The 18,196-nt window shown below is 41.9% G+C and overlaps 1 protein-coding gene across 6 annotated transcripts in view; it reads right to left on the reverse strand.

The window, feature by feature from the left end:
* The window catches only part of IKZF5 (IKAROS family zinc finger 5), a 68,079-nt gene that overhangs the window by 22,064 nt on the left and 27,819 nt on the right, over nt 1–18,196 (reverse strand). For 2 of the 6 annotated variants that reach the window (XM_078774749.1, XM_078774748.1), the window contains exon 3: nt 4,124–4,191. The exons of the other annotated variants lie outside the window; for them this stretch is intronic. In XM_078774749.1, the coding sequence (XP_078630875.1) occupies nt 4,124–4,186 (63 nt within the window). In that variant the 5' untranslated portion in view covers nt 4,187–4,191. The remainder of the gene's footprint in view (nt 1–4,123; nt 4,192–18,196) is intronic. 6 annotated transcript variants of the gene reach the window in all.

An 18,196-nucleotide genomic window follows, 5' to 3' on the forward strand; every position in this document is an offset into this window, starting at 1 on the left:
TTTATCATACAGTTAAACCACTTTGGGGAACAGATGCGGCTCGTTCCGCTTCCTTGCCGGCATCGTCGTGATGTCGGGAAACAACGAGTCCTGCTTTGAGCAACCAACGTGCGCTGGAATTTATAAACAAAATGCCAGATCAATGTGACGCAGGTGGCAAATGCAACGTTAAAAATTCGCAAAATAATATATAAATAAAATTTAGACATCAATGCATGCAGCAGTTGGCACTGTCCGGGAGTGATAAACAACGAGTACACTTGCAAGGAACTTCAGCGCAGGAGGAGGCACGTGCAATGTTTGCCAACCTATGGTCGTTAGTCCATGCTCTATCCTTTTTACTACTGGGCCAGGGTTCACACCGCCATCCTCCCAGACAGAGCAGATGCCCTAACCATTACACCACCGAATATGCTAGATATTGTTATCCGTACCAGACAGCAGATTGTTAATTGTGACAATAAAGTCTGTGTTTACCATGTGCTCCCAGACGGTCAGTTTACAAAGACTAATCAGGTCGTATCATCAACCGAAACAACATCAGTGATGTTTATTTGGTTGTTCAGTTTTAATTGCAATCGATGCTTAGAAACACACAGCTAAGCTACAGAGGCGAGTGAAGACAAGGGTAAGCCTCTCCAATGATAACATCTGGCATAACATTACAATACTACAACAATAGCACTTGGTAGGGCGCATATCTCCAACAGGCTGAACATGTTTATCGTAACCCGTCCCCATCTTTTTGAAATATTGTGCTGTATATCGTTTTTCTTTCTCTTTCTCTTTCTCTCTCTCTCTCTCTGATCTTCAACAAAATCTAATGAATTCATCCTAGTCACACACCTAACCAACCTGTCCACCAAGTTTTGTCTGAATGTCTGAGTTTGTCTGAAGTTTGTCCCATAACGTTTTGAGATATCCTGCTCACAATCAGACAGACAAAAGAAAGATGTTGTGCATAGCATGATGCTTGCGAAATCCAAATAAACAATATGTTTCTAGGTTTTGTTTGATGGGTGAATCAATTCAGTGACCCAATATACAAATTCTGTTCAAACTAGCGGAGTACCCAGGTGGGTGGACATTGCGCATTACTTGCTGAAAAAAAGCATAGTCAGTGTATTTCTAGAAGACTACAGATGTTTGAGTGGTGTGTGTCAAAAGGGGTCGAACGGGTCTAATTGCTGGGTAGGTCGAAAGGATATTTTCCAATAGTAGTTAGGGTCTAAGGATTTCTAAATGGTATAAAGATCTTTCATAGTCAATGGGGTCAAAAGTGTCTTAAAATATATCAAAGGTCTAAAGGGACCTAAAAGGTCTAAGGGCTCAAGGGGTGGGGTCTAAGTGGTCTGAAAGATCTTTAAAGGTCAAAAATGGTCCAAAGCGGTCTAAGAGGTATATGGCATCTAAAAGGTCTAAACTCTAAAGGGTATGTTCCAGCAGTAGTTACGGGTCTGAGGGGTCGAAGGGTTTAAGGAGTCTAAATGGGGTCTACAGTGGGGCTAATTGCCAAAAAGGTCTAAGGAACAAGTGGGTTAAACAGTCTAAAGTGTGAAAGGTCTTCAGGAGTCGAAGGGTCAAAACAGTCTAAAGGGTCAAAGGTCTAAAAGTAAAGCGTTATAAAAAGTTCATCGGATCTAAAATGCTCAAAAGGGGTCTAAAGGTCGAAATGGTATGTTCCAATAGTTCGTAATTAAGAGATAGTCAAGGTCCAACATGTATAGACGTACTCATGTTCAAACCGTACATAATTTATAGACATATTCACAAGGGTCAACCGAGGCTTCAACTCGAGGGTTCAGTATCTGCCTGTGTTTCTCGGTTTTATATGAAGTATATATCAAGTGAATCAGATGAAATTAACGATTTATGTGACCTTGACCTTTGACCTAAAACAATAGGCTTCTTGCTCGAGGCTACCTCAACCAGGTGGTTAAGTTTCCTGAAGATCGGAGTAAAAACGCGACCTGCAGGTGATTGAGAGACAGACAGATGATACCTCAGGGATCTTGGTCTACCTCAGCTTCTTCCATGGCCTTCTCTAGGTTTGCAGTTTGTAAATTGTCGTTCAACTTCAACTTGCAAATAATCATTTCAAACAATAAACTAATTTAACATTTGGATTTCACAGAGCGACTCAAGGTGACCACATCGTTATGTCCGAGCTGTGTCAACCAGCGTGTTGTGCGCGTGCGTTGCTTGCGCTCTTGTAATTAAAGGATGGCCTGCACAGCATGGAAGTGGCAAATGGGCCTGTCATTGCCATCCCAAAGTCAAGTGACTCATGGAGGAAAAATTGCGAGGGACTTCCCTCTGAAAATTGGCCACAACTGATAAAATCCTTAACCACTGCCCACCTCCACTCATTCTTTCCTCTTTCTCCCCACCTGTGTTACAAACTTCCACATTGTCTTCAATCTCATTCTTCCCTCTGGGTCTTCAAGACAGCTGTTAACCACCATCTCAGATGAAATCCATTCTGTGTTTGAGCTTTTCCATGAGCCTTGACTTGGAAAAAAAAGGCACAAGCCATATGAACAAACATAGCGTCGCAGAGCTTTCCAACATATGTTTTCCGGCTAGTGACAGTCAGTTGCTTCCTCGAAGCTGAAAAGGCACTCTCCCCACTATCTGCAGCGACACGACTATCTCACATGCCATCGGCTCTAAAATATCACTGTTTGCAAAGGTATCCTCCATCGATGGCACAAATATGTATTGGAAGGTTAAATATAAACCCAATAACCATGAGCTTACAACACACACACCCCTCCATTCGAACTCGCCCAACTTTGGTTTCCATGGATTTTTTATTTTATTCTACAGTATTAGAAATAATTATGGAATTGGAAATAGGAAAAACTTCATATAAAAGGCATATAACATGCAATATCATCCCTTCTCATGTGTAACCATGAAATGCTCTATAATACAGTCATGCAAGCAATATAATTAGAAAGTGACACGAGCAGAATTTACATACAGGTATAGGTGGTGATGTCATTGTTGTGTGGTGACTGAGCGGTTGCTTGGAAACAAAATAATAAATAACATGACAAACTAGGTGGTATTTATAGAATACTTACCCTGCGCAGTCAACTCGGTAACTCTTCAGTTTTTGAACAGTTTTTTTTGTTTGTTTTTTATCCAATAGGGCTGCCAGACCACGTCAGCAATGACAACATACATTTATATTCTCTAATATAATTGTTGTGCAGATCAACAACAACAGAACAGGCATTTTAAGGCCATTTTCCCTGCAAGAGCAGGGGTTAGCCTTGTGGTCCCCATGACAATCTTCTCCATTTTGCCCTATTTTCTGCATCTCCCCTTGTTAACCCCTTGCCCGCATTTCTTCTTCGACCATCTTTAGCCAAGTCTTTCTCGGTCTTCCCCGTCCTCTACTTCCTTCTACATTCATTTCCATCACTCTTCTCAATCAGTCACTTTCATCCTTCCTCAACACATGACCAAACCATCTCAAACTGTTTCTCTTCACAGCATCCATCACAGGCTCTATTCCCATCATCTTTCGCAATTCATCATTTGTCTTCCTCTCTCTCAACGATACTCTACACATCCACTGAACCATTCGCATTTCCACCCTTTCCAGCCTTCGTTGCTGCTCCACGTTCATTACCCATGTCTCGCTCCCATAAATAATCACACTTCTCACACATGCAGCATAAACATTTCCCTTCAGCTTCAACGACACTCCCCTCCTCGTCAGCACGCCACTCAGTTCCCGAAACTTCTTCCATGCACATCTCACTCAAGCAACCGTTGCCGAGTTTGATCCACCTTCTCCATTCAGCATATCTCCTAGGTAACAAAATGTTTTCACACCTTCCAGCTTCATGCCGTCTCCAAGATCCAACTCAACATTTACTCCATTTGTAGCTCCCTCTGTGCACACCTTACACTTGAATGTTGCCGACACACTGGTTAATGACCCTCTCAAACCACTACATTTTCGATGAACCCACTCAGCGCACATTGTACATTGAATGGAATTCACTCATACACCCTTCCTGCACACAGCACACGGACACTTCCCAGTTCTTTCCACCTCACCACATGCTTTACCACTTGCCATCACTTTCGTCTTTCCGATATTCACCTTCAGACCTTTTGTCTCCATACATTCCTTCCACTTGTTCATCTTTTCCTTCAGTCCATCCATACTTTCTGCAATCAACACGTAGTAGATCAACACATGTGTAGATCATGCTCAATAAATTTCAAACTGATCAGATTAAGCATTGTCCCTGTCAAATTATGACATCATAATTAATGCACCAAATGACGTCATCGTTAACAACACTTATTCCCCATGCTGAGTTCTTTACAATGAGCCACGTTTCAAATTTTTCCATGCAGCGGTGTTGGAGATATAGAGGTGCAACGTTTTTCGGTTTTTCCAAGATGGCGCCTGTACCATGTGATCAAAGCGTTGTAATTGTAGAAGTATGATGTCGTAATGAAGGCACTGAAGGCACCATCATTAACATATCTTATTCCCCATGGGGGTTACTTGACAATGAGCCTGGTTACAATTTTTTCCATTGAGTGGTTTTGGACATATCGAGGTGTAACGTTTTTCCAAGATGGCGTCCGTACCACGTGACCTATGATATCATAATTATGAATTTTTTTAATGTCGACCGGGGGAAGCGCTCCTATGGTATAATTTTGTGTCAATCGGACCAACGGTTGCCGAGAAAATGTATTTTTAAAATGCAGATGCACGTACTCCACACATACTTAGCCAAATGCCTAACCCTGCTTTTGGCTTCAGAAGCGCAGGTTAACAAATATAAATCAAAGACTTGCCTTGTGAAGGCAACCTCATGTGGCAGATTGGAGCCATGAAGCTTTATGCACGACTCTGAGGAGGAAATGTGAAACGGGTACTGTAAACAATACTGAAGAGTTCATGTAACACCTTACGCGAATACGCCATACAGTCTTGAGAAAAATTTAAAAAATGACGTGGGCGGCATCTGCGAGCGACAAATTTGATTGGTCGAGATGATGTAAAATGGCATAATATTTTGCCCAAGTACCGCTAAGTGGAAGGTTTTGAAAGTGCTAAGAAGGCGATTGGTGTTCTACAGCGTTCAAGCATACAATTCATTTGAAAAAAATAATAATAAATTAAAGGTTGGAGAAAACATTTTTTGGAAGTTTACCTCCGTTGATTTGTCTTTTACACCACCTTATTTATTTATTTAACACATCACAATAATTATTCATGGCTGTGTGTTCTTTATGACGTCGCTAAAACAGTAAGTTTCCTGCTTGGAATGATTTTCAATGCTGTTTGTCTGCCAGACATGTAGACAGAGTAAGAAAATATCACACTCCTCTCTGCGCTTTCGCTATCGGGACAAATTCAGAGACAAAGTACTGCTGAACTACAGGTTAGTTTCCGATTCACATTCCAATTAAGTGTTCAAAATATAACATTCAATTGAAATTAAGTTGTTCCTCAATCATACACTGACTTTTGTATATGGACGGATGGACAGACATAGTGAACCAAATGCTTAACCCCGCTTTTCGCTTCGTGCACACGGGGTAACAGGAAGTCGTGGCAAAAAACCCAAACTCTCCATGTGATGTTAATACGTCAATTTGTGTTCTCAAACTGAAGGTGTGATGCTTTCAGATTATGTGCATAACAACTAATCACACTAAACTATATCAACACACTAATAAGGCACCCATGCTACGCACAGATGGGAGGCCAAATGCAAACAGATAATGCGGAAATGTTGAATCTGAAACCATGAACCAATAAATTCCACATGCCTGTGAAATGACAAAACTGCAAATGGCGAAACTGCAAATGGCGAATCCGCGAATGTCACGGGTGGAAACCTATAAGGAATAGATATATTCCTCATCATTTCCTTTAAACTCATTCTCTCCAAATTTTCATTCCAAACAGCATCATTCCATTCACAAATTAATAATACACCGTTAATGTACCAAAATACAATGTCACAAACACTCGTGATGTAAACAAATATAGACGCCATTCTGACATGATAGCCAATACAGACAAATCTGCCGGTGAGGAAGGGTGGATACGTAACACTTCGTTCAGGTGGAAACTCAAAATCTCGATTATATCGAGATATTATCGAACCAGCGAATGTTTCCCCATGCAGTAAATGGTGAAACTGAGAATGCCGAACCCATGAATGCGTTTACATGTGGAGAGGGAGTATTTTCCCCATGGAAACTCAAAATCATAATTGTATTGAGAAATTTATGAAACCTCCCATCCACCTTAAGACACTCACTGGGACCCCAAAAGGTTCCACAGAAAATTTGTCATGGCTAGCTCCAAAACGGAGGGAGTAATTCGGGGACAGACAGACAAACAGACACAGACACTCCTGCTTTATTATATAGATGACTGTAGCATGGAGCATTTCAGGGTTACACATGAGATGCCATTCCTAACGAGTGTTATTTGCATTTAATACCCAGTTTATCCTCTTTGCATTATATTTTTCAGTACTGGATGCACACATATATCATCCGATATCAACTGCATGAATACAATTATTTATTTTCCTTACAAAACGGTATAGGTTCTGACATAACGCATTAAAAAAGAAGAAGATGCATCAAGGATTCCAAAGAAAGGAAAACATTTAAAATGCTACATCCATGTCTCTCTGTCTGTCTCTGTCTCTGTCTCCTCTTCTACACACAGGCTGTAATGAAATCCATTCAAATGTGAGTGAGAAATTCCTCCAATTACAACATTACAAGCACTTCACAAAATTACTCAGGTGACCAGGTTGTTCAAACTCGAAATCATCAAACTCGTTGTTCTACCAGAAGTTGCAACGTCTTGGGCAAAGAAAAAAGAAATCCTCGTTCTCCACCAGCCATAGGGTGGGAACACTGACTGGCGGCTTAAAAAAGTCACAGAAAGAACAAGGCACAGAAAGTAAATGGAAAGCATGCTGTGGCAGGATGTGCGTCATTTTGAGCCAACCCTGTTGGGATAATAATGCACTCTGAACAACCTCAACTATAGCAATCCTCGGGGCAAGTAGTCTGAATTATTCTGTGCTACCTCTCTAAAAACCCCCTTATTGTACATCCTCTGGGCAAATAGTAAAACAATGGTGGATTGTTTTTTTTTTTTCTGACATCCACCTTTTTGGGGGATCATGCAAAATATAAATAAGGACGGATTAGCAGGATGGCCTGGACGTACACACACTCGCCTCAGAGACGTCAAGCCTGGGTTTGAATCTCGGCCAGCTATAGACTGTTGTCCTGGTGTTTCACAGGCAGGATGATTCATCAATGTGCGTGCCGTTCCTTGGAAGGACGTTAAACTGGGCATCTAATCTGCCGGAATTAGTCAGTGGACGTCAACGATCCCACGGTTACCTTCGCGAAGAGTAGTCGACCGATCGCAGGCACCATGAACAAATTCCAAATTCCTGCCCTAACTACTGAGTCAGGCGTCAGGCCTGGCCAGCCAGTTCGTGAAAGACTTGGCCAAAAAATTCTGCTCCCTCATTCCCGGCCAAACCCACAAGAACGTGGGAATAATTGTGGCCGTTAAAGAAGAAGATGCAATAAATAAATAAATTAATTAACACTATGCTGCAGAAGGATGAAATTAAGATTATTACATGTATCAAGTGAAAAGGAAAACATGATTATCAAAGGATCCCCAATTTGAAGAGAAAAGACAAATCAGTCCTTCGAGGAGCTAACTAAGGTCTTTACATGTCAAGTAAACAACAATCCAAAAACGAAACCCACCCAATAATAACAATAATAACCCCTCCAAATGAAACCGTTAAAATAAACTGGCTTTTTCGTACGGCTATGCCACAGCATCAAGGAAGAAAATAAGAAATTTCAGATTTTAACCCTCAAAGGACAAAAAAATAAATAAATTGGAGTTTGTAACCAGCGAGGCAGAAAACATTCCAAGTGTGTACGAAGAACTACAATTTGTGATCCTGGTTTAAGGTGAGTTTGTGAAACTCTACCTTAAACCTCGACACTGCGAGCCTCAGCCTGAAAAGACATGACGACGAGACAACAAAAGGATTTAGAAACGGCGTGTTCTTTGGAAATCAAAGCCACGCCGGGCCCTTCTTGTTGCATTCCCAGGCCATAACATTGTGCGGTACATAGCAGTTTGTCGCCATGCTGTCTGCTGCTATCACGTGATTCCAGGGAGTGAGGGGGTGGTGGGGGGAGAGGAAAAACATTCTCATTTGAACTTCAATACACCATTTGTTTCACGCAAATCTATTCCAAAGGAGTACTTGAGTGGTTACAATGTCATTGTCTGAAATAAAATTGATACTTTTTGCCATCATTTCATGAAAACATTTTCCTAATAGTACAAGGTGTGTACTGTACGTGTGTGTATGGTTCTCACCCTGCAGATATAGAACATAGTGGTCAGGTTAATAAATAAATAAACAAACAAACAAATATTAACCAACGGGTTCATAGAATACCTTACCTCGCATAGTCTTCAGAAAAAAAGGACATGGACGCGGTCTACGAGCGGCAAATTTGATTGGTTGAGCTGACGTAAAATGACGTAATATTATGTACAAATACTGCTAAACGGAAGGGTTTTGAAAGTGCCAAGAAGGCGATTTGTTCCACAGTGTTCAAGTATATAATTAAATTGTAATAAAACAAAAGTTTTAAAGGTTGTAAGAAAAAAAACTTTTTTTCAGAAGTTTACCGCCGTCGATGCAGCATCTTTTACACCACCTTATTCAACTCATTACTTTAATTCTTCATGCCTGTTGCTTGTCCTTGATGACAACCTTAAAAACAGTAAGTCTCCTTTTTGGAATGATTTTAAATTTTGTTTGATTGCCAAATTGGCAGACAGACTAAAAAAAAAAAAATCGTACCCGTGTCCAAAGGAAGCGGTTCAGTCTGGCATTTTTAATATGAAATAGGCTAAGCCGAGAAACGAACAAAACCCTTTTAGAATTACCTTTTAGACCACCTTAGAATTACTCTTTAGAACCCTTTATAACCCTCCAGAATTACACTTTAAAATTACCCTTTAGTAGAACTCCTTGGAATTACCCTTTAGAAAACCTTAGAAGTACCTTTTAGAACCCTTTAGAATTACCTTTTGGAACCCTTAGAATTACTTACCCTTTAGCACCCTTTAGAATTACCCTTTAGAACCCTCTATAATTACACTTTAGCACCCGATAGAACCCCTTAGAATTACCCTTTATAATTACCCTTTATGAACCCATTTGAATTAAACATGGTGGATTAGAAGGGTTCTTCTTCATGTTTGACGGATGGATAGAAGGAAGGACGTAGCCAAACACTGAAGTGGCTTCACTGCTTTAAAAAATATCTCACTCCTCTCTGATTGGTACAAGATTCCGTACAATTTTCCAAATTCAGAACGAAAGTACTGTTAAACTGCAGGTTCATGTTCCAATTCAGGTTCCGATTTATACTCTAGATTTTTCAAAATATAAAATTAATTTGAAGTTGAATAGTTCCTCGATCATAAACCGATGATTGTAGACAGACATACATGCAGACAAAGTGAAATAATATTGCTTAATATTGCTTATTACCTCAATATTGCTTTTCGCTTCACGAGCATGGGTTAACAGAGGATGGCTCAAAACATGATGCACAAATAGGTATTTTACAAAGAAAAATCCTAAACACGGAAGAACCCCAGGTGAAATCAAAGGCCATAAAAACCTGAGGAAATGGCCAAATGAAATTTTACGTATTCTTATCAACGTCAAACTTAACCCTTAGGCTGGAAGGTCAGGCTCTTCAACCAGCACAGGCATACAAAGGGGAAAAGAAAAGGGACAAAAGTAGGCACCGGAAATTATGGCAAATGAGTCTAAATCGATATAGGGGAGAAACACCCACCCCATATTCCTCAGCCTTGGATAATCCTACACCAAACTACAGCAGAGGTGATGAACACACATGAGAGATTGTGGTCCTCATTCCCCTCCCCCACCTCACAGCAACATCAACCCACAAAAAACCTATGGCACGAACCTCCAGACACCAACTTAGTACTTCTCCAGCACCAGCTTCGACTTGACTCCGCTCAGGTTGACTTCTTGGGTAAAACTTTGCCATAATGACACCGATGATGATGACGATGATGATGACGATAATGAAGATGATGATGATAATTCCAGGTCACTGAAAATCTCCAGGGCCAACGTCGACTACTCAACTAAACCTTCCACGACTATCTCGCCAAAGACGACACCACGAACCCCAAGACGACCACACACAGGCTTCAGGCTTCCTCTCTGGTCATAGTCAACGTGTGGCCCTGAATGGATTTCTCTCATCTCCCCTTCCTGTTCAGGCTGGAGTTCCCCAAGGCAGTGTTCTGGGCCCTGTGCTTTTTCTGGTCTTCATCAATGATCTCTCCGACTCTCTGGAAATTCCTCTCTATCTCTTTGCTGATGACTCCACTCTCTGCCGCTCCATACCTCATCCCTCAGATCGGCAGTCTGCAGCCTACTCACTCTCTGCAGACCTGGACAAAATTACAGACTGGTCAAACAAGTGGAACATGTCTTTCAATCCTGACAAATCTCACACTCTTACTACGTCTCTCCGAAAAGACCGTCTGGACAACCCTCCCATCTACTTTCTGAATAATCCTCTCCAATAAGTTCTGTCACTCAATCTATTGGGTCTCACAATCTGCCATGATCTTTCCTGGGAAAAACACATTTCCAAGCTGCTTCCAAAGCCAGTCGCCGACTGGGCATTCTCCGTCGTGCGAAGTCCTTCCTTGGCAAACCTGAGTTCCTCACCAATTACAAGGCTTTCAGCCGTAGCTCAATGGAATACTGCTCTCCCCTCTGGGCTGGTGCTCCTGCCTCACACCTAGCTCGGCTTCACGCTGTTGAAACCAAAGCTTTCAGAATCATTGGAATCTGCTGCGATGAAGCTAACCCTGAGGGCCTTTCACTCACTCACTCACCACAGGCAGGTTGGTGGTCTTTCTGTCTTCTACCGACTCCTCTCCGGCCTAGCCCCCCCCCCCCCCCCCCAGCCCTGTCTGTGCTCTGTCCCCCAAATACTCCGACAGGTTGCACAAGATCCACCTGCAACCCTCTTCTGGTGAAACTGCCAAAATCAAGACTCTCTGCTCACCTTCACCCTTTCATTCCTCTTTTCTCCCACCTCTGGAGCAAACTCCCTCACTCTCTTCAATCCCACTCATCCCTCCAGGTCTATAAAACAGCTGTTCACCACCATCTCTTATCTTCCCCCATCCAAAACCTTGATCTTTTCTACCCCTGTTAATTCACCCCAGATCCACTTTTCTGAAATACAGACTTCTTTCCTGGAAGTCCGAGCAGTGTCCATGTGTTTTTACCTCTCCCACCCCCACCCCCCTTCACACTACTCCTCCCTACCCCCCCCCCCCTCTCCCAAGTCCTCTACCTCCCACAGATCTCCCGATGTCCCTGCTCTCAAATGCTGTACTTGTGTGCTTCCCCCTCTCTTCCCATCTTGTCTCCCGCTCCCTTTATTTCGTCTTATGTGTCCGTTTGTTTTTTTGTCATTAATGTTAGCTCTTACACGAGCCTCGATCTTGTATAGAAAAAAAAAAGAAAAAAAAGGTGCTGGTTTAGATCTCCAAACCCGCAGCCACGTCTGTCAGTTCATCCATCGGGAAGCTGCCATGGTCCGATCAGGGTGGTTCTAACTCTGCAAGGTCCTGGCCTCAGAAGGTTGTCAGAGGCTTCAGAGGTGGAGGTGAGGGGGGGATGAGGTCAAAAGACACAGAAACAGGGGAAAATGGAAGCAGAAAATGCACCCCCATTAGCCAGTCAGGTTTGATTGGGTGGACACACCTCACCTGCACAGCTGGCCCTGCCATTCAGAAACTGAAACCTTGTATGTTGCCAATGGCACTAAACTAATACGAATGACTTTCATTTCATCAGCTTACATATGATGCAATGCATAAAGCATACATGTTAGCAATTGCTCCATAAATAGAAGTCCTATATAACCCATGCCTTACACATAACTATGTTTGGATATCTTTCCCCAAACCCAATTTGTGTCATCGAAGGCCGTTTAGTCAATGCCTTGCCTGCAGAGACCCAAATCCTGAAATCTCAGACAGACATCTTTACGTGTGACTTTCGAGCCTCAACACATTTTTTTCCTTTCATCTGCGACTCATCTTTTGTACCCCCAGTAGTCAATTCACCCAAAAGTCCATTACAAGCAATCCAAACAGTCCATGGAATCATTAGAGTCGTACTATTTTTTTATACCTTTACTTCATGTAAAGAAAGTCACTTTGGGGCCTCTTGACATCATTTTTGTATGTTTTTTTTTCTTTTTATATAGAAAATTATATAAAGGATAGGTTTGTAGACATTAGAATAACCTCTTATAACAAAGAAATGGAGGTAGAAAATTGTAGGGTTAAGACAGGGAGACAATGTTGATCTAGGCCATGACCTGCTGACAGTTGAAAACGGTGGATTAGCAGGAGGCAGCTGGTTCCGGATCGTTTTCAAAAAGAAAATACTCCTCCATCATTCTAAATATCAATTCGCAACAATCCAGCCATGGGCTCAGTCGAACTCCAAAGATATCCTCACCATATTCACTTCTGGTTCAAAGCCTCATCCTCCGCAACATTTGTTGTGCTCCTTGCCGTGTTCTGCAACATGTGTCACGATCTGCTCCGATAGCAGGCGACTCGGCTTGAGGCATTTCACTTATCACTTTATCCAGGACTGTCTGTCCTTCTGAAGGATATCACTTTACCCTTCCTTCTCACGATGTATCATCATGAAGCCATGTTTGCGTATAGAAATTAAATAAAATATTTGGTCTTCACTCAAATGTTGTAAGTTTCATAGAGAGATTAAAAATAAATACTGGAGTTGCTAACATCGGGGATGCGACTATCGGGAATGCCTTTTCGCAGGTAGTTAATAATTTTGTACCTCCTCACACAAGATGCGGGCCAAGTCTTCTCCCCTACTGCCGGATTTGTCAGGGCGGCGCGGTCACGTTCAGAGTGCCGATCAGGCCCCATGGACCGGCCTACTCCCTCTCATCTTCTACATGAACCGCTCACACACAAACTCTCAATTTACCACACGTCACACTCACACATATATCACATATCCACAACAAACTGTTTTTTCCTCTTTAGGAAATGACCTAGGGCTGTGACCCGGTAGCAAAAAGTCGGTTCGGATCTGGCTGGCAAAATATTTGCCGGGTCCCTGATCAGCTCGGAATTCAGATAAGCTTGCATTGCATCAAGCATATGCAAGGCAATAGCATGGAGGATGCATGGCCTCAATGTGAGCTGCAGTGCTCGATTAAGGTAACTGTTCCTGCACGCATTAGCTGATATTACAATTATTGTTTGTACTCCCTTTCTCACCCCTGCCCATTTCAAAACACATGTTAAATTTACTGGGCCTCGTTTTTGAGTTATTCACTGGGTCACGACAGCTGACAACCCCCACTCAGATTCCATCTTGGATAAGGACGCCAGCGAGGCGAGGTGCCCGGTGAGCTGCCTGATCAGTCGCCCAGCATTCCAATTGAACCAGGTTTAAACGAAGAAAGGCCCATAATCCGGTTCGGAGCTTTCGGCTATTTGGCCGGCACGATTGTTGTGACGTTAATAGTGTCCTAGGCACCGGGAATCTTGTCCCGCTGTGGTCCTTATACAAGATGGAACCCAAGCAGAGGTTCTTAGCTGGTCAGGAGGTGAATTTAATGATGTGTTGAGCTCTCCAAAGACCCAAATATCCTCTAAAAAGTATTTCTAGCAGGTCTGTTATTCGAAACCAGTGATGTGTGGAGTTTGGGAGCAATAGTAGATTTTACAATTACGGTATGGAATTACAGTGTCTAAGCTGCAGTAACTGCACACTTAAAGACATTAGTGTCTTTTGTATGTATCCTTTCTTGTAAAATTATCAAGTTATCTAATTCCGTCAAGTCGTGTGTGACTTCTGCAGACATTCATGGTCAGATTTCTCCAAACATTCCGATGCTGCACTGTTTCCCAAAGCTCTGTCAAAAAACAGCTTGGTTGCAGCCTTTATCCCATCCAACCAATATACACACACATATGCACACACACATATGCACACACACATATGCACGCACGCACGCACACACGTTAATGCATCTTCCTCCAATCATGACTCCAGCCTCCATCTCATCAATGTTTGAATTTCTCATGATGTACCGACGATGCAGATTGAACGAGTAACGGGAGAATGCACCCGTCTAACCCTTTTTCCAATTCTAAACCATTCCGTCTCTTGTAAAGCACATTGAGGTTCCGCATAAAGTGTAACACACTATCAAATAACAGTTATATTATTATTGTTATTATATTTTTATTACCCTCGCCAGAGGAGAGGGTATTGCATTTGAGTCCGTTTGTCTGTTTCTTTCTGTCTGTCTGCCTGTTTGTTTGTCCGCACAGAATAAATATGATTTTGTCTGCAACCGTTGGTCCGATTGACAGGAAATTTTCACCATAGGTGCACCTTCTCCTGCAGATTTTTATAATGATAATTATGACGTCATAGGTCACGTGGTATAGGTGCCATCTTGGAAAAACCGAAAAGCTTTACACATCTATATCTCTGAAGGTGCTGCATAGAAAAAATTGAGACATGGCTCGTTGTAAAGAACTCTCCATTGGGAATAACATATGTTAATGAAGAGGTCATAATTCGACAAGTACAAAACTTCATCCGATCAGGATGAAATTTCTTGAGCGTCATCTCGGTCTAAATTGGGGGAGAAAAAATTTAAAATGATGACGTCATCTGTCATGTGGTTTGGCCACCATATTTGTTTCAACACAAGTGCCTTATAAACCACTAAAAACACGTCCTGGCGAGGGTCGGCAATCTCCGATTGCTCTTTCTTGTTGTAATATGTGTAGAAAGAGTTTTCAGCAGAATGGACACTGACAAGACAAGGTGTCACAGTTTAAAAGTAAAGAGGAGGTTTAGCACGGTGCTAAGGCAAGGTTTTCACTCACAGTGGTGAATGCAAGGAATGGTTTCCCTGCAATGGTAGTGACAGTAAAATCAATGGACTGTTTTAAAATCGAGTTGGATAGGTATCTGGAAGTTGTGGGGATGGGGGAGTACCAATATGTTGGCATTATTGCACAAGTTTGATGGGCCTAATGGCATCCTCCCGCATTGAAGTTCCTCGTCGTGCTTCCGAAGTAATTGCATTACTCAAACACGATCATTATCTCTCCACTGGGGGTTCACAGAGTTCATGCTAATCAAACAGAGCTGCTTTTTCTCGACTTCCAAGAACAACCAATAAACGGGTGAGATTTTACAACACAAATACCCCCTCCCCTCCCCCTGCCACCCTCACACCCCCCCACCCAAATTCAAACAAGCCTTCCTCTACAATCTAAAGTCTAAACTATAAATAAAATGCACGCACCCAGCATGTTGACTTCAGAGTACAACAACAGCTCATCACAATGTGGACGCATCTTTCGCAACCAGAAACAAAGTTCGTTGGTTGTTATTCAAACTAGACCTTTTTGTCAACTTGACTTGGGTTGACTCATCCTTCTGCAGCAGTACATGAAAAGAAACCTTACCTTGAACCTCATTTCTTCACAGCACTGCAGTGTAGAACAAAACAACAGAATACAAGTACCGAAAATGACAGTCGACAGCAGAATGCAGGGTTCCAAGGTCATTTAAAACATTACATACAATTACAAAAACACACTGTGCACTGTTATTTCAAATCTTGCCTTTTAATATTGAAACTTGTTACCACCACCACCTAAGGTGTATGGAGGTTTAATGTATTCATCTCTGCTTGTTTGTGAGGAGGGTACATCAAGAAGTTGTGGACGGATTCAGACAAAGCTTGGTGGACAGGTTGGGTGTATGACGAGGACGAATTGATTCGATTTTGGTGAAGATCCGAATCCGGATCCAGATACGTTAATTTATAAAGTGATTCTTCACCATTGAGAGATGGGGCCAAAAACTATATATGGCTAATTCCATATTTGTGTAGTCCAACAGTGAATGAGGAAGTGACTGAAATTTGCATGATTTTCCTAATATCCCATATAATCTCACATGAGTTTCATATCATTATTCTAGTAGAGCAGCAATTGGGTGTTCCAATGTGTAAATGGAAAAGCATTATTAATACTAAGATTTTACCATAATCTTAAAAGAAGTGTTGGTGTCCCCGTATTTTTTTTTTTTCATTTTTTTTTTGACTTACAGTATAAATATATTATTTTGAAATGCAACTTCACTACTGTTCTTGAATTCATGTATTTTTCATTGCGAATAAAAATATTAATAATTAACAACAATTTTTGTATAATTGTATCAGAGAGTACGCTAGTACTCTCTATGTAGGGATGGCGTGGGAAAAAATTTGCGCTCCCATCTGCTACATACAAAACTAAAGTTGGATTATCTTCTTTAAAACCTCGCTCAGGCTACATACAAGAGCCTACCTGGTCTGTTCAGCTGATTGTTGAGGTTGGGATCCCTTTTCAGTTCTCCAGACCAAGGCAAAAGCAAAATAAAGCAAAAAAAAACGAGATCGGTCAAACCCAGGAATTCATCTCCTTGTTCATAATAATAATAATAATAATAATAATAATAATAATAATAATAATAATAATAATAATCTTCTTCAGACGGCATATTTCTGAGCTGCCTCTATTAATGGCAATGATTCTGCTACCATTCGATAGAGTTTTACTTCCTGCAACATCCTTTGGTATTATAATTCCCATAGCTTGAAAGGATTCCACAAAAATTACGGAAAACTACATTCCTTTGTGAAAGAATAGGACCAGGATAGGCGTGGCTATGACTGTCAATCAACTTGATGGGGGCGGGGCCGCTAGACACATTTGCCTCAGTGTCGGCGTTATGCGTGATAATGTTACGTGCCATCAAATAATATAAAATATATATATATATAACCACCTTTAGAGGCCATTTTTCCCCGCAAAGCAGGGGTTGGCCTTTTTCGGGGACCGTGGTTGTTGTTGTTTTTCGGTCCCCTTTTTGAAGCAGTGTTTTACGGCCGGATGCCCTTCCTGACGCCAACCCTTTTTGCCACCTTTAACGACAAGCAGGGAATTACCAGTGTACTGGTACTCAATTTGCCGACCTCGGAAGGATGACAGGCTGAGTCAACCCCCCTGGCGTTAATTCAGCGATCGACCGGGATTCGAACCCAGGATCCTAGGATCCTAAGCCGGCACCCTAGCCGCTAGCCCAACACCAGGGACACTACAGTGCCATCAAATAATATCAGCAGAAATATCATGTCTCGGGAAATGCCTTGTTTTTCATTGTTACATTTATGAAAATAAAATAATAGCGAGGGACCAGTGCTATACACCACACATGGGACACGTGATCACAAACCCTCCAGTCATGGGTTCTCGGCGGCAGATTCGCTACGTCAGCGTATCACTGAGGCCTTCGTAGAGAACAATTTCATCTTTGTTTTGGCATACTGCCTCGACTGCAGTGGGCAATGGTCAATTAATTGATACTTAAATATAAAGATCCTAGTTTCCCTACTCGCTCAACCCTGAACCTTGCTATGCGCATGCGCAGATAAGAAAGCGTGTCACGTGTACAGTGTTTGACTAACGTCTTTCTGATGATTTATAGTGACTATTTTTGTCTGGCGAAAATCTACTCAACTATTACCGAGGTCTTCTGATTTCTCAGAAACAGGATTTGGATACTACAGATAAGTACTTTTATCTTATTTTGATAAAGTTCTTCATTGAAGTTAATTTTACAAAACTATTATCAGAGAGTGTGCTGGCACTCTCGACTCTCTCAACTGTCTCGACTGTATAATATGTTTTATTGACACTTCAAGTAAGCAAAACAGTAAAAACCACGAGTGTCTTTCACGTCCGGCCGTGCATAAATTCCTCCAGAGAGGCTCACAGAGATGAGCTCAAAGCTGCTTGTAGTGAGTATGATAGTGCTCACAGAGACGAGCTCAAATCTGCTTGTAGTGAGTACAATAGTGCTCACAGAGACGAGCTCAAAGCTGCTTGTAGTGAGTACAATAGTGCTCACAGAGACGAGCTCAAAGCTAC

Source organism: Myxine glutinosa, chromosome 3, assembly GCF_964187855.1.
Source record: "Myxine glutinosa chromosome 3, kmMyxGlut1.1, whole genome shotgun sequence".
NCBI lineage: Eukaryota > Metazoa > Chordata > Myxini > Myxiniformes > Myxinidae > Myxine > Myxine glutinosa.